The sequence below is a fragment of the Hydra viridissima genome, unplaced genomic scaffold (genome assembly GCF_058129835.1).
Source record: "Hydra viridissima isolate aposymbiotic clone 2 unplaced genomic scaffold, HvirCarnegie_v1 scaffold_17, whole genome shotgun sequence".
Taxonomy (NCBI): Eukaryota; Metazoa; Cnidaria; class Hydrozoa; order Anthoathecata; family Hydridae; genus Hydra; species Hydra viridissima.
This window is the reverse complement of record NW_028324316.1, coordinates 1,970,001-1,988,116: the sequence shown is the minus strand read 5'-3', so window position 1 is coordinate 1,988,116 and position 18,116 is coordinate 1,970,001. Positions and strand designations below refer to the sequence as shown.

Here is an 18,116-nt window from a genome sequence, read left to right as displayed (position 1 = left end):
AAAGTACATTGTTACTGTTACCCCAAAAATATACATTTAAAATCTTGTTTTGCGTTAGTTGTGAAGTGGTTTGAGCGAAATGTTTTTAATTTCAAATTACTGTAAGTTATAAGTTTTATCTGCAGGGCATCTGTTTCAAGGTTCGGTTTTCAGAGTTTTTCAGGTTTTTGGAGAAAGGTTTGCGACATATATACTTGGAACTTTGTAATAAAACTTATCTAATTAGTCTCCCCATAATTGTTAAGTACTTGCTTTAAATTTCAATTAAAAGCGGTTTAGATCTGGGTTTTTTCAATTTCTAATTAAAGTAAATTATAAATTATAAAGCACATGTGAAATCAATTTATATAAAAAAAAGTGGTGCCATATTTTTAAAAGGTGTGTTATATGCAGAAGCATTTTCGGATTTCTTCTATATAATATCTGCAATGATTTTTCGAGGTAATAATACGTAATTTATTTCGTACAAACAAAATATTTTTATTACCAAATTGTCACAAACTATATTACGTATTTTAAACTTCTTACAAACAATAAAATTTGATGAATGTCAAATAAAATTGATTTATTTGTCATAATTCATATTATGTTCATTTAATTTCATGGTATAGGTTATCTAATTTTTTTAGCACTAAATCTTTTATTCAATTTTAGTAAGACTAAAATGTTAGTCGACTTAATTTAGTTAGTCGACTAAATTTAGTTAGTCTAAAAAGTTAGTCGGCTCATTTTAATTCCACTAAAACTAACCTTAACTCCCACCCCATGTTTTAGCATGAAACCCTGTCGCAAGATTTAAATAATATTTTCTCAAAAATAAAAAATCAATATATTTTAAAGTAGTTTAAATAAGCTTAAAAAAAAAGTCTCTAGAATTCAAAAAGATTGTTAACTCTATTAAATTGTATATTAACTATAAAAGTGAAAAATTTATTATTAGGGGTGAGTGAGGTAATGGCGAACGCGGCGTAACTCCGAACAAGGTCAAAACGGTATGATGGAAAACAATAGATGACAATTTCTTTTTGTCTGCTAAAAGGGGGTCTCATGCTCATTTTCAGACGTGTAGTGAACTTGCCCACGTTGTTCACGATAAAGTAATTCTATGTTTTTTTCATAATTTTATGTAATATTTTGCTTGAGAAACATTCCTGTTATAGCTACTATGGATATTATTGTTGCATAGTATCATAATCAAAGAGTTTTTAACACGTATTATATTTTGGATATTTTAATACAACCTCAATAGATTAATCGTATTTCATTTGTTATGTCCGCGGGGAAATAACGAAAGATCTTAGTGGGGTAGTTTCGAACGTCTAAAGTGTGAATAATAAGGCAAAGAATAACTTAATACGAAGTTTTTGAACTGTTTACAAAAGCATTTAATCGTATCAGCAATATTGAAAAAGCAGCCAACAGATTTTGAGCCGCTGGTATTGTGAGGAGGAAAAATGAGAAAATTATAAACATTATCTTCAAGTTTTACTCAACTTAAGCATATAACATTCGAACGAAGAAAAGAGCGAATCAACCAAAACACCAGGTGGATACACATGTTCAATGACATGAAAAATAAATAAGTTCTACCATTAATGTTTAAAGCTGTTTTTGCAAACACTTCTAGAAACACAATGATATGAGTTTAATTAGTAAAGTTCTCGAAAGTTCTGTAGCCATTCCGAGACAAAGACTAATAAAAAAAAAACAATTTGTAAAACCTGTTTTAGAATACCATAACTCAGAATTTGAAACAAAGCACTAAAAGAACATGAAGAAAAAGAGATCGACTGTCTGTACGAAAATTCAAAATTAACATTTGCGGACTGATGGAAAAGATGGAAAAGAATTTTATGAGAAAATCTAACATATTTTTTTAGGATTTCTAAGAGTGAGTTTTTTGGGGAGATTTTGATGAAATGATTTACTTTAAAGAGAATTTTAAGAGAAAAGTGATTTAAAAAAGATTTTATGAGAAAAGAGTTTTAAGAAATTTTAAAGAGGATCTTATGAGAAAAGAATTTTGAAGAGTTAAAGAGAATAATATGAGAAGAATTTACGGAGATTTTAAATAAAAACTCATGAGAAGAATTGGTAAGAAAAGATATTTGAGTAACTTTAAATATGCGTTATTATCCGTAAATGTATGGTTATTTATACAAGTTAATATTAAGAGAATATATATTGATGAGGAATGAATGAGAATATTTATTCAGAAATAAACATTCCACCATTATTACTCGTTCTCAAATCAGAAATATTTTTGAGGACAAGCAGCAAAAGAAAAGTAGGAAGGAACAAGAAGTAAAAAATACCGCTGGTAAGAGTAAGAAGGGAAAGAAGAACTTTGATCACTTATTGGCGGATCATGTACCGCCATGTGAAGAAAAAAAAGAGAGCCAGATGTTATAAAGAGATTTGTTATTAATTTACAAAGAAAAGTATCAGGATCCGTCAACAGAAAACTGGTTTCTGTGTCATAAATCAGGCCTGGTTGCACGAGAAGTGCACAATTGGTGAAAGCACATCCTGGGGTTTTGTTTGTGACTTTTATTTGTATTAATTTTTTAAAATTTCAACATTTAAAAAATAAAATATTAGTTTTAAAAGATTGTTGTTGTATTATGTTGCGATGAAAAACTTCATGATGCGCCAATGGTAGACTGGATGATGTGTTACAATTGTAAGGCCTGGTGGAGGTGAGCATATCCCGAGGTTTTGTCTGTGATTTTTGCGCTTAATTATTGCATTTATTATTTTATTTTTTATTACCCCACGATTAGTTCAGAAACACCCCACGTATGTAGGGTAATTCTAAACACCAATAGTTTTTTTTTGCCCTAAATTTTTATTTTATGATAAGATTTATAAAAGTTGCTTTGGGGACTTGTGACTAATTAGTTTTACTAAATGATACGCAATAAATATGATTAATTTCTTATAACGGATATAATGCAGTATAAAGGGAATATTATAAAATTCAAAATATAAATGGAACTAATTGTAAGTAGGAATAATTCTGATACACCAATAGTTTAGCGTAGTACAGCCTACCGTTTTTCCGTATACGTATTTCCAACGGAAATACGCACTGAAAAATGATGTGCCAGCAAGGATAAACAACGATAGGCTATTAATGGTAAATGATGACTGGCGACTAATATCAAACAAAAACAATCCGATGTAGCAGTGCAATATTTTCCGATAAATAAAATCTTCACTGAGCCAGTATCGCATCCCATACAGGCCCAGCAGCATGCTAGTGGTATAAACCTAATGTCTGAAATCTTATCTAAAAAATTATTTTTTAAAAAGCAATTATAAATTTTGCCTTTTTGTGCACGTTTAAATTTAGTCTCTGATTTTTAATCTTATTTTTTACTATTACTCAATTATTACTATTAATCAAACTTCGTTACTTAAAAGTCATGAACATTCATTCGATTCTTTTTGATTTAAACTTTTTATATTCAAACTTAAGAAAACCGTTGAGAAGGGTGTTAATGGCTATAAGCAAAATTTTCAAAATCACGAAAATATTTTTTTTCAGAAGAGTAGGTTTGAAGAGACAAACGGAACTGTATTAATGTTGGTAATGGTGCAAGAGCTCAGTATTGGTTCAAAAAGTTTAAGTTTTAAACAGGATTTGATTTATAACACCCTTCCCGCTCTCCCTTCTCCTATAACACGGAATTTTCTGTGATTATCAAATTATAACGCAAATGTCACGGCAAACGACAAGTGTTACATAAACTAATACAGTGATGTTATATGTTAATAAAAACAAATATTTGATAAAAAGTATCACGCTTTAATTTTACACAGATTACTTTAGTGAATTTATATATTAATCACAAAGCATCGTTGGGGCCGTATGCAAAGGATGCCCTCAGTTCTCATAGGCTTTAGCGCCGAACCCGGAACGATCTATTCACTTCGAGAGGGAGAGATCGCATTTATGAGAATTGTTTTTGAACGCTTTTAAATATTCAAAAAATATAATTCTCTTTTACAGGTTTTTGTAAAAAATATGTTCGATTTAAATAATCTTAAATGCCTTTGAAGAATGCAATATTGGAGTGATCGCAAGGTACGCCTCAATTCTATAAATGAATTGTGAAGCGCGTTATAAATAAAATATTTATAAGAGTCTCGCGGTTGTTCGTATGTGGAAGCTGATAAAATCTGCGTTAGCCTCTGTCGCTTATAGGATAGTTTAATAATTTAATATGTACATTCAGCTACAGTATTCAGATTAATAGTTTATATTCATTTTACATTCAAAAACTTTTCAAGCATAAAAGTAAAAAAAGCGAAAAACTTGTCAAGAGGATTTAACAATTTAAAAATGGTTGATTTTTTTTCTTAAAGAAATTCTGTTCAGTCTTGTAAACTGTTAAACTTATCTTAAAAAGAAAATTAGATTTGTTATTCTTCACTGAAGTTTTTCATGCTTCGTCTAATTGAAATTTTCTTACAAAAAGAATTTATATTTGCATAATAATTTATTTGACACGTTTAAACTCGATATATTTATTTGAAACATTTAAACTTGATAATTATTTGAAACACGATAAACTTGTTTCAGACATAAATAGAGCATCATATTAAATAATATTTAAAACCAAAGCACCTTTGAGTTAAGTGAGTTAACATATTGACAGTGATAGTGTAGTATCCAACATATTTTATCCTCTGAACTCATTTTTTCAGATATATCAATAAAGATTCAGAATGTCTATTGATTGGGCTGCAATAAATGCAAAACTACCGACTGGCCGTAGCAACGAGGAAAAAGAACAGCGCAGGAAACTGTTTCAGCAATTCGATAATGGAAACAAAGTTCTTTCCTTAGCAGAAATTGACAGCGCAATCAGAGCTTATCTTCACATCGATGAAATCTTTAACGCAAAACCAGCAATACACAGAGCATTCAAGTATGCAAAAAACTATTCGAAATCCGGAAGCGTGGGCGATGACTATGTGGAGTTCTCTGAATTCCGAATTTTTCTGCTCTCATTGCGGCAGTATTTTGAATACTATGAAGCTTTTTCCCGAGTTGATCAAGATTCTGATAACAGAATTGAATTTAATGAGTTTCTGGCAGCACAATCAAAGATTGAAAAATGGGTTGGATCGATTAACCCCGAAAATGAATTCAATGCTATTGATAAAAATGGTAGCGGATTTGTCTTGTTTGATGAATTCTGTGACTGGGCAATCAAGAAGCACCTCGATTTGGAAGATGACGTTGATGAAGTAAACAAAGACTAAAAAAAAAAAAAAAAAGGCATTTTTCTTTTCCTTATTTATGCTTGCTTTTTTTGGAAATAGTTCAAGTTGAAAGCTATCTTTTTGTAATGAAACTAAAGCCACACGTTGATACATTTTCGTATTTACTTATTTTTTCAGGAGCTAATCAAGTAATATTGATTTTTTGCTTCAATCCCAAGCGACTTATTTAACCTGATTGCGGCGTATTCGAAATAGCATCCAAACCGCTGGCAGTGGTTTCCCGCGCGTTACACTTTTTAAAGATACGCATTTTGTTCCAAAAAGATATGCTCGCGCTGAATTAACTTGCAAAACTTCTTATTAGTTTTTGAGTAAAAAGTTTAATAGCCTCTGGTTATAAAAATTTTAAAAATTTTATTCTAAGTAAAAGTTAAAGGAGAATCCATCTATAGTGTGAAATTTTTCTTTTACCTAAAGCGCAATAATCTTCGCTGAATTGAAACGCTGCAATGACAGCTTTTGTTCATAAAAATGATTCAATTTAATGTTTATGGGAACTGCATCAGTTTTACACTACTTATTTCTCTCTGTCTTCTTTCAGCTATATTTAAGATTTTAAAAATATGAATTTCGTAAAAACAAATAATCAGTAAATGCCTAACCGTGTTTACTATTGAAACTCAAACCTCCACCAGGGTTCCCACGGTCTTGTTCCATTTAGGAAACAAGACCGTGGGAACCCTGCAACCCACTGCAGCAAAATAAATGCATTCTAGTGGTAGATAACGAATACTCATGCTAACCATTCGCATTTCTCAACCAGAAAAAGTGGGAAATGTGTCTTACACGCCGCTCTCACACCTTCCTCTCGCTATTTGGCTCATCATCCTCTAACCGCACAGATTATGGGACACAGTTTGAAAAAAACGGTATCATCAAAACCAACTCCTATAATAGGCACCGTGCTACCAAACAGGATTCCATACTTTTACACAGACGTCAGGTCAGAATAAATTATGAACTCAACCCTCGACGTCTTTTCCCGTTTATATGTACGCCCCAGATAACACATAGACGTTGGCCCAACGTTGGATCAACGTCGAAAAATTCGTTGGCCGACATCGAGCCAAAGTGGATTTGATAGCCGGCGCGACGTCGCAACCAACCGTTGGGCTAACGTTTGCCCGACGTCGGATTTCGACGTTGGGAGAGCATCGCATTCTGATGTTGGTCCAACGTATAATTCAAAAATTATTAGTTTTACTTGTTTGCAAAAACTTTGATTTTGATTCAAAAGGTGTGCTCATCTTTTCAATCAAAAACAAAGTTTTTGCAATCAAATTAAATTAATTATTTCTTTGACTTAAGTGTAACTTTTTTTAACTAAAGAGTAACTATTTTTTTAAATAAAGCGCAGCTATTTCTTTGTAACGTTGAATAAAATGTAATGTCCAAATAAGTTTGAATAAAATTTGACGCTGATGAACGAAAATATAACATTGATTAATGAACCAACTTAAATTAAACAATTACTAAGAGAAAACCAATATTTGTTGTAATAAACATTTTAATTATGTTAAAATATTTGTACACATGTTCGAGCAAAATAACGTTCTTCTCGACTGCTAAGCATCCTTACGAATCTTGCATCTTTACTTCACTTTAGACAAACAACAACGTTCGAATGCTCCTCGTTATACAATTTGATAGAAATCTTTGAACTTGCATCATTCGTTTGATGAGCTTTAGGCATTGTCATAACTACTGCTAAAATTATAGGTATTCATATATTTTTGTGTTTATATATATTATATATAAAGTATCTGTATCTCTCTAACAAGCTGAATTCTAACGGAGGGGATTTCTTTTCAAAACCACTTCTTCGCGTGATTCAATCTTTTTTAATTTTTTTAATACCACTTTTTCTCGTGATTCAACCTTTCCGAGTTCTATAACAACCACTATTCGTGACTCAATCTGTTTGTTTTAGAATAATATCTTTACAACTTCTTTACATAACCAACAGCTTAATAAAAACGGAATTTTTTTAAGAATGGCCGAAAACTTATTCAACACTAAAACCTGAAACACACTGAAAGTATGCAAAAAAGCAAAAATTCAGTCGTATTCCGACGTTGGCCCGACTTTGGTTCGACTTTATCACTTGAGTCATAAAATAAACCAACGCTTCCGACGTTGTGCCGATGTATGTGTACTAGCTGGGCGCTTAGGTGGGCTCTATATGTTAATCAAGTTATATTATGCATCTTACTTTGTTGTTGCTTGATGCATTTGACTTTACATTTAATAAAAACCGAATCATCTTCCTCAAATTAATATGTAAAAAAATGAACTTCTTCCTGAATGCACATAAGGCTCAAAAGCAATTAGAGTGCAATATATCCGTTTGTGAACTTATTTAAATTAATGTTTAGTTGCTCTTATTTTGGTCTTACATTTGATCTAATGGTGGTAATTAATTACTTCCTGGCCATTATTGATTTCTTTTTTTTTATGCGAGATTTTTTTAACTTATAAGTTTTTTTATTTTAAAAGTCCATTTTTTTAGTTTAATATTTTTTAAAAATATTTCTAAAACTGAATACCTCTTACTCTCTTTATGTAAAATTTTCACTATTTTTTCATAAATATTTCAGAAAGAGCTGGTAGAAAAGTAAACAAGAATAATCTTTTATTTTGGTCAGAAAAAAACATTTTACTTTCCCGGGGATCATTATCGATGACGGCAACATGCCAATGTCTGTCATTTTAGTTTGGTTTACTACTTTTGAAAAAAATTTAGGTTGATTATATTATGCTTATAAAATTTCTGGCTCAAATCTCAAGTGTTGCTCAAATTTTTAACGTTCTTGTAACTACATGTTTAAATGATAATTTTGCTGACTCAGCAGCTTTTGATGAATTACGGTTATTTGCGCAAATTTTCTATTTCTTCACGAAAAAAAAATCAAAATCGTCACTCTTTTAAACGTTTTTTTTCAAGAAGTTCGTTATTTTATTTAATTTTACAAGATTGACCCCAAAAGTCATTTATGAATCCATGTTACATTATCACAAAGATTTATTGATTTGAAAAGTATTTAACTTATGGTAACAGCATAATAGTTTTTAATTTAATTTGATTAAATACAAAAACTAAAATACTCTAGAGATTTTCATAAAATTAGTTCCCTATAAATTCCATAGAATTTACTTAAAATTGCCAATGAAATTATATACGTTCTGAAAGGGAATTTTGATACTTAAGTATTTTATTTTTTATTTTTTACTGATTTTCCCTACTAATTTTCTTTTTTAGAACTTTTTTAAAGAAAAATCTAAAGAGCTATTTTGTTAGAAATAAAGATTGATATAGAGTTAATTTATAAGAAAGTTTGTTCTTAAGATTTTTTCATTCTTAAGGGTTGTTAGGATGTTTCTGCACAGTTGTTTACAAATTCCAGTTGTTGAAGAAGTCTTTCTGACACTTCATCATTTGAATCGTACTAATTGACAGCTAATCTTTAAAATCTAGTATTAAATTTGTCTCAAGCAGTCTGCTATTAAAAGGTGTTTCACTTCTGACAGATCTATTTAGGTAGAAAAGTAGGGAATATTTTAATTAGTGCAATATGCAGCACTTGGTTTTAAGGTAAATGAATTCCAATAATACTCCAATAAAATAAAATTATATTGAGACAAGCATTCTTATTATTCATCCTTATTCTTATATATTACAATAAATATATTAAATCATATATATATATATATATATATATATATATATATATATATATATATATATATATATACATACACACACATATTTTTTAATCTTTTTGTTTCTAGATTTTAAAACAATTTAATTTTATACAATATGGATCATGAAGATGAAGAGCTCAAACAAAGGATGCGTAATCAGGTAATCAGAGTATAAATTATTCAACAATGTCTTTCCTTGATAACATAATTTATCAACATATAAGGGTGCATCAAGAGCTTCGTAATTAAGAAAATGTAGAGAGATATTCTCATCCTATCTATATTCTTCAAAAAATATGAATAGCAACCAAATATTACCTATCTAACCATTTATCACAATTAAAGTGCAGATTGAAAACAAGTCTTACAAGGAATTAAATTAAAGTTTTTCACGCAAAAAACTCTTCACCAATTTTGTGTTTTCAAAAATGATTGAAAAATCCAACACATGTAAGTGAAGCAAATGAAATAGTTGACAAACTTCCAAATGGTTGGGTGGGAACGTCTTTTAGGAATATTACAATTTTTAAAATTATTTTGCTAATAAAAAACAAACAAATCTTCCATATATTGTTGATCTATGACTTGGTTGATCTTATAAAAGTTGAGCTATTCATAAAATTGTTCTCCTATGACTTTGGGAGCTTTAGCAAGTGTTTTTTTTTTAAATTAGTAATAGAACTATGCCTGTTTCTTGTGGTTCTTATTTAAAATTCAATTGGTTTTAATTAGTTTTCAAAAAGGTTGTGAAAACCCAAATATCAAAATATGGTTCTATTGTTATCAGGGACTTGAAATAAAAGTATGAAAACTGTAAAAATACCAAAGTATTTTAAATAATAAATTTAGGTGCTACTAAGACCCATTTTCAAACTATAAATTTCAGACTCATTGGTGCACTACTAAGCCCTCCACTTTTGACTTAAAAAAATCCTTATATTAAAAATCTAACTTTCCTCAAAACTTTTTTTTAACTCACAAATTACTCAACATTAATAAGCAGAAATTTCTTACATCTTACAGCAAACTTTCTGTTGTGTAAAATCAAAACATAAGTAATTTTATCATTTTCCTATTTTAATAACTCAATATAATAAGTATTTAATTGGGTTCAAAGTATTGCAGTTCTTCCAAATATATCTTTGATAGTGAAAAGATTAAAATATAATGCTACCATTTAAGATTTTAGTAATTAGATTTAATCTTTATTACTTTGAATTTTTGTCTATGGCTAGCAATGGCTAAAAGATTTGCCTGCGTGTCACTTTTGTGCCAAAAAAGCACGCAGGCAAATCTTTTAGCCAAAATCATTTTAGCCATTTTCCTTTTAGCATTATTAATAGCATGGAAAGAGAACAAATTATCTGTATTTCAGAAATCCAGAAAAAACATGGTTAGTTTCAATATGTCAAATAAAAACAAACTCTCTGGTCCTACAAGTTCAGGAAAAAGTTTGGTATGACTATCTACCACAATCTGTGGATTGCTTTACCTATTTTGTTTAAATATAGCATCTATAGCCAGGAGATTTGTAAAGCTGAAGAGTAACAGCTTACCAGAGCTGGCACTAAAAAAATCCACCCAAAAAAATAAAAAAAAAAACCACTTTAAAAAAACCATGTAAAAAGTTTTTTTTTTTTCAAATTTAAAATCTGTTATTAGTTTCCTAATTCTTTTTTTCAATTAAGAACAGATATTTATATTTCTTGACATTATTTTTTAATTATTTGATAGGGGTATTTGAAATATGATTTATTAAAATTAGGGAAGTAGATTACTGAATTCTTATCATTAATTTTCTATATCATGAAGTGAAAAGTAAAAAGAATTAAGGGTAAAATTCAAGAAGCAAACTTATGTCAAGTTTGACTTGAATTTCAAAGTTAGGCTTTGTCAACTCAGACTTCTATTCAGTCTATTGTGTGTTGGTCATTACCAAGAACAAATTCATATGCCACTTTCAGATCCAAACCCTAAGCCATAAGTAACCAAAGTTTGGCCATAAATAGCACTTTGGTAATCATATAATCTTTTGGGTGATCTTATAAATACCTCATTGGTGATCAATATCTCTTGATTCCTCCATTTTTAACAGGTTCTGTTTGAAATAAAATACATGGAAAACCCAGAAAAAAGAGTATAAATACAAAGAAAAGAAAGTGTCATGGTAAAATGTGATTCATTTTGCTACTGTGAAATTGTAATTTATATTGTAATAATCTCACTGTGGTGGTAGTCGAAGATCAGAAATACTTAACATATAAAAGAAGATAAATTTCTAAATGCATATCCACCTTTTGCTGATTTTTTAAATATCTTTAAAATAAATTCTATAAGACAAATTTTCAGTCAACATGAAAAATCACTTCTGATCAATATAATTTAAGGCCATAAAGAGATGGAGGAAAAAAAGGATAGATAGTTTCTCCCTAAAAAAAAAGAAACCTTCGTGGGAAGAAATAGCATAATTATTCAACAGCCAATCCATTTGAGCTACGAGAGATAAAGAAGAACTAAGAAAATGCTGGATGAATGGAAAGTAAAAAGCAAAATTGTTTTTAAAGACAAGCATCCAATAAACTTATGACAAGTTTAGACATCTAAAAGAAGAATGGATGTCTAAAATATGGAAGCCCTAGTCACCCTCCTGTTCCATCACTGGAGATTGAAAGTGGTCTGCAGATATTACCATCAAAGTCATTGCATCCTATTTTGACACCTTATGTGGATGATGCTATAACACATTGTATTTTTATTTATTTTTGTCAATTATTTTAATGAAAATAGAAGTTTTATTATAAATTCTGATAAAACTATTCAATTTAAACAAACTTTGTTTTCTCAATGCTATTACATACATACACACATATGTATTTATTTATATATATTTTTTCAAAGACTTGTAAGTCCTCCTCTGCAAGTCTTTGAAGAATATTTCTAAGAAATTTTTGACATTGATTGCCACCAAGCTGATTTCCCTAGTAGAGCTGAGCTTGATGTGAAGGGATTTTGGCCATTCATCAGCCTTATTCCAGCATTCTTTTAGTTTTTTAAACAAATGATTGAAGACAATAGGCAAAAGATGAAGATCGATTGGCAGGATAATGGCTAGAACAGCTGTTGAATTACACACATTCAAGAGTGGCTCATGAACCACATTTTGAAGTGTTTTAGTTTTTTGAGATCTAGGCATGAATCTTAAAATGAAGAAAAGCACTTTTTAATTTAACCAAATGTGCAAAGGTTTCCACACTGTAATAAGTTTCAGTGATCATTATCACACCATGTACAAGGATGTGATCTGGCATGAGATTGAAGCCCCCAAGAAATGTTTCCTAACATCATGTCACATGACAAATAAAAATCAACTTCACTTGAACAAATCAAGGACATTATATTTTTGAGTTTGTCATAATTTTCTGGCACATCCCCAGCCACAGCAACAATGATTTGGCACTTAACCCCACTATCTCTGGCTGTCTGAGATGACAATATCTTTTTGCCTAATGGAGGAGGGGATGGAAGGCTTGATTCATTCTCTTAAATGCCAAAACTGATTTTGAGAAAACAACCTTCACCATCAATTCCAAGCTTCACTAGACAGTCACTATGAATTTGCTGTATCACAAAACATCATTCAGAAGATTAGAAAAATTCTTGCAGTGAACCACAGGTTACTTTTGCTGCTGCAGTTCATCATTTGTCTCAGATATGTATGTGTGTGAGAAGTTGTCAGCCAATCTTTTGCCAATTGTTTGACATTTGTCATGAAATATTTCTTTAAATCTTGGCTCAACAATTTGAGCATTTGTGATTTGATTTATTGTTGAAGCCAGCATTTTTATTTTGATGTTATTATTTAACAATCCAGAGTTTTTCTGAATGTGGACAAAATCTTGAGCTCTTAGAAGTGGTGCATCCTCAAAGAGTCTCATGGGACTTGTTATACCTTAATGAAAAAATTGCAAAAGAACATTTTAAACATAATTAGCATATAGCAAGATAAAATGCAAAACAATCTAGCAGGATGTTTCTAAATCTACTGGTGAAATAATCCAAGGTCAGTACTAACCTGGAGTTAGAACGGAATCCATTACTTTGTGCAATTCTGACTGCTCCATGTAATGAGAATTCTTTTGAAGTGATAACAGTTAATGCTATTTGTTCACTGACTTTTGGATCCTTTGAAGCAGGTTGCTTTATGTTCTGAATGTGTTTTGATTGCACTAATGAGGGACTGCTTTTCCAAATAGGTTGAGAAATTCAGAACACCTCCTTTGGTTTTGTGAAATTCCACAAGATTGTGAGCTATCCAGAGGGTGGGTTTGAAGTGCTTTCATATAATCCACCTCTGGATAGCTCACAAATAAATGATGCAATCACAAGGTTGACCATGTGTCATTGGTCTCACCATTACAGTTTTGAAATCATTAAACTTTGGGAGAGCCACACTCTCACCCTTAAACTTTTTTCCTAAAAGAACTTTGCAGGAATTGCATATTTCACATAGTAACCTTGGGTCAGAAAAATCATATTTGAATAAAAAAGATTTTTTGATCTGTTCAATCAACTCTCAATCAACAATCAATCTCTGCCAACTCTGTAAATATCAGATTAGTTTTGTCAAATGCAATTGGTATATGTTAACTTCAAGACACAATTTAAGAATAAAATTTTGTTCAAGGGTCAATTAAATTTATTTTATAATTTTGTGCTGTCAATGAAAGACAAAGACTAAAAAGAGGGTTTGTTTGTTCTTAAAACAAAATACCTTTTTATAGAATAAGGTTGACACAAAAAGTGGGGAAGAATGTGGTTCCTGAATTACTTGTGCACCCCTACAATTTGTTTTACAGCAGTTTTTGGAGTGATATCCTTCTTAAGCCAATGTTCTGAACCCCTGTAAATTACAAGTTTGGGATATTTTTGAAGCTGTAACTCTTTCATTTTTATCACTTTATTTTCATTATTAGTGCACATTGTAAACACCTAAAATGATTACATGTATATAATTACTTTCATTTTTTAGTGATCAAGCAAATACATATACAAAATGCAAATATGTTAATAAACCTATGAGATTGTGAAATTAACATTATTCATAGGCCAAAAATCTATGATTAAATATTTAATTAGACCTATTAATATGTTATATGGTAGATAACATTTGCTAGAATATACAAACATAAATATTTTTGATTGGTAGCCTGAAGCCCATGAAAATAAATTGCTAGTTAATCTGATTGAATGAAACTCACCTCTTTTCCAAATTTGATTTGAATCATTTTAATTGCCTATTTTGCTAATGAAACACAATATTCTACTGTTTTTTGTTCTGAGCCTGGATCTGTTGTTGATAACAGGTTTGGGGTACTCCCATTATGCACACTATGGGGAATTATTAGATTATTCTGTGTATTGCTTCAGCCATCCTGTATAAATATTTGCATCTGAGACTGATTCTTGTGTTCTAGATTCATGTACTGCCACTGTCACTGTATTACTGCTTTTGGAAATGTGGCTGCATTTTCTTCTAATTCCATAATCAAACTTTCAATCTGATTTTTTGAGGATATTCAAGAGATATTGTCAGTTTCTATTGATTTTTATTTTTGCGATTTTGCTGGATGAGCTCTCTATCTCTCTACACTTTTATTTACTATTTTCTTACAATAGTTGCATGCCACTCTGTTCTTTTCATTTTCTAAATCAGTTACTTCTTTCTATTTTGATGTACCTCTTCTACCACTATTTAGTGGCATTTTGCTGCTATATTAGCTAATTTATTACCTTATTACAACTTTAAATCACAAACACTAAATTAGAAAATAATAAATTGGTTTATGGTTTGAACATCTTAAGCTTTATCAAAATGTTAATAGTAGCTTCCTCTAGTCCTAATAATACATAAAAGTATTAGGACTTCAGTAGTTTAGAACTTGTATTATATGCTTAATTTATATTAAAAGTTTATAATACATTAAGAAACTTATTCCAAACTATTCACCTCATCTGTCAGTAGGAAATGCATTGGTTTAAGTTAGATCGTTTCCTAAATGGACATTACCATGAATATGATTATATTGTTCAACTTCAATAGTTTGTATATAGTGTAAAATAAAAAAAATGTATCATTGTCTAGAAAACCAAAAAACAAACACACTAACAAAAACCAGGTGGGTTGGGTTTTTTCCAGCCCTGTATCAAACATCTTCCAGTAATTCATTGTTAATTACAAATAGTACGACAAATCTTTCAGGTAGATACCAGAAATGATTATGGATTGAATTGAAGAATGCCTTAACCAAATTAGGTCTTCTACCTATGTACTAAATCATATCATCAACGGCTTGTAGTTTCTGAAACGGAGCAGTACCTGCCAAGGGGGTTTTAAGAAACCAGGTTGTGTGTAATACTGAAATGAACTCACATGTTTAACAGCAACTGTCTCCATCTTGAAAACTCTTGTTTTTAATATTTTAAAATTATAATTTGGCTCTTGCATAAGACATCAATAGAAATAAATTATATATGATACCTAGGTGTAAAGCTCATAAATATGATACCTGCAAGCTAACCATCCTGTAGCTTTTCCCTTGTAGCTTTTCCTCTGTAGTTTTGTAGTTGTGTACAAACACAATTTAACAATTCAGTATTTGTGGGATTTGTATCCAATGACAGAAATCCAATCATAAAAATAGTTCCCATTCTTCAAGAATTTCTTAAATTACTTTTGATTGTGTACTTGCTTTACCATTTTTCAACAGAAACAATTCCAATATGTTGAAAATTAGGAATAACTTGACCTATTGTTTCATAATTTAGTTAATAAGTGTAGTTTTATAATAAGTCATAATTAGTAATTTAGCTAGTAATTATATTTTCATAATTAGTCATAATCTTTGAGTCAAAAAGGATAGCAAGACATTTATTTTTGGTAAGATTTAAACTTTTTATTTTATTTTTTAAGCATTTTCAACTTTTTTTTCCTCCTCTGCAAACTGCTCTGTATTTAGAAATCAATACTACCTCTACAATCATTTATGATAGTAGCCAGTATTGCTACTACATTTGAAGAGATTCAAAACCTTGACAAAATAACTCCTATGTACTTCACAATTGCATTTAGAATGAGAAGAGATATGAAATCAGAACCTCAGATTTTTTTCTAGGAATAACAAAATCATCACCTATTTTCTCATTCAGATCAACATGTTCAAGTTTTTTATTAGCATTTATGCAGCTTATCTCCATTCTCTCCTTTTTTTTCAAGATCTCTTCTTTTCTCTTTCCTTCTTCTATTCCCTATTTTTTTTAAAGCTTATTATATAGGTTAATTGAAAAATTTTGAAAGCAGAAGTGAAAGAGTGTAAATTTTTACCTGAAATTAGTTTATTTATTCAATATAATCACTCTCAACTTCAATACAGTTATTCCAATGATCCTCCAATAATTTTATACTATCTCTGTGACTATTTTCTGGAAGATCTGCAAAATACTGATCCATGGCTAAAAATTTATCCTGATCTCTTTGGATGGACAGCAGAAAGTCTGATAAATTCATTTAATTTAGCTATCATTAAAACACCTGTGTGAGAATAAGTGTAATCTTTATGAAAAATGATTTTTTTTTTGCTAAACCAGATTTCTTTTCATGAATCTTAACATCCAATTGATCAGGTTTTCATTCAATTAAAAGGTTAATGATAATATTCAGAGTTAACTGTTTTACCTTTTTCATGATCAATAAAATCCCTTTTAATTTTAAAAAGATTGATCCTAAAACCTTTTCTGCCAATCATCCTGACTTCACCTACTTTGGAGCTGTACAACTAGCCTCAGTCCACTGCAATCATTGTTGTTCAATTTAGGATCATGGTAGTAGATCCACGTGTCATGCATGGATCCACGTGTCATGCATGGTCATGATTATTCTGCTTAAAACACTGCAAACTATGCTAAGAATTTTTTTTCAATCCAGGTTTTACTATAAGCTGCTAAATTTTACAGGTAACTTACTTGGATTCAAATACTACTAAAGGTGTACATTATGTTAAACTTCTCACTTTTTCTATAAATGCATATTCAAAAACATATTTAAAACTAGAAATTTTAATATACAAAGCAATATTCTCATTTGACTTTTTTCATCTTGCTACATCAGTCAGAATAATTTGATATTTCAGTCAATTCTTTTAATGCAATACTAGTTTTTTGATAAAGAAATTTGGCATAGTTTTTATATAAAATCAGCCTAAAGATGTTTTAAATTTTCAGCAATATTATAGTTGTTTATAAGCGATTTTGCATATTAATTTAATGTCAGAGTTCAATTTTAGTTTAATGTCAGATTAGTTAGATCAAATAGCAATATGAAACTTGTTTAAATTATCATATCATTAGTAATTTAAGAACTTTTATAAAATTGATCAAATTCAATCAAATACTATCACTGGTTTTATCTTTCCATTTTTGGTTAGGTTACATCAAACTACTTTTTTATATAAAGAATTATTAATCATAAAAACCATGCTTTAAATTTTTTTTTTAAAATTGATAAATATATTGTTTATTACCATTTATTTGTATGTTTAAAGGAGTAAGAATATACAGAAAAAGTAATTTCTAAATTTTTATGATTTCAATATCTCACTTTCTTTTTAGTTACTGCAAAGTCAAAGTGGTTCTTTTTATCCAACCAATAGTCCAATGCCAATCAGTTCGGTCACTAGTGCTTATTATCCATCTAATCCATCAGTTGCACCAAACACTCCTATGATTGGGCCTCCTATGACACCATTAACACCTATGATTGCTCCAATGACACCAATGTCTGCAGAAGCTTCTGGTATTATTCCTCAGCTTCAGTAAGAAAAATAAATAAAATACAAGAGCAGTTAACAAAACTAATTATTTAATTATTTCTATACTGTGAGTGTGTAATGTCTTTTCAGGAATATAGTTTCAACAGTAAACCTTAGCTGCAAGCTTGATTTAAAAAAGATTGCCCTCCATGCAAGAAATGCTGAATATAATCCTAAGGTATAAATGCACACTCTTGTTTCCCTTCATCATTATCAAAATCATCATCCACCAGAAACATTTGTACAAAAATTTAT

The 18,116-nt window shown here is 30.0% G+C and overlaps 2 protein-coding genes across 3 annotated transcripts in view; both read left to right on the top strand.

Moving 5' to 3' along the window:
- The first annotated feature begins 1,716 nt into the window (after positions 1 to 1,716).
- Positions 1,717 to 5,383, top strand: LOC149877021 (flagellar calcium-binding protein-like). The gene has a single exon (XM_090074841.1). The coding sequence runs from the start codon at positions 4,735 to 4,737 to the stop codon at positions 5,272 to 5,274; it is 540 nt and encodes a 179-aa protein (XP_089930967.1). The 5' UTR covers positions 1,717 to 4,734; the 3' UTR covers positions 5,275 to 5,383.
- A 3,275-nt stretch (positions 5,384 to 8,658) lies between these two features.
- Positions 8,659 to 18,116, top strand: part of LOC149877020 (uncharacterized) — a 19,794-nt gene continuing 10,336 nt past the window's right edge. Inside the window, exons 1-4 of one of the 2 annotated variants that reach the window (XM_090074847.1) lie at positions 8,659 to 8,887; positions 9,085 to 9,157; positions 17,662 to 17,864; positions 17,952 to 18,039. In XM_090074847.1, the coding sequence (XP_089930973.1) occupies positions 9,113 to 9,157; positions 17,662 to 17,864; positions 17,952 to 18,039 (336 nt within the window). In that variant the 5' untranslated portion in view covers positions 8,659 to 8,887; positions 9,085 to 9,112. Of the gene's footprint in view, positions 8,888 to 9,063; positions 9,158 to 17,661; positions 17,865 to 17,951; positions 18,040 to 18,116 lie in introns of those variants that run through there. The other variant, XM_090074846.1, reaches the window with a different exon arrangement.

What these genes read in the sequence shown, in the direction of transcription:
- LOC149877021 (XM_090074841.1), top strand. Translation starts at nt 4,735, where the DNA reads ATGTCTATTGATTGGGCTGCAATAAATGCAAAACTACCGACTGGCCGT.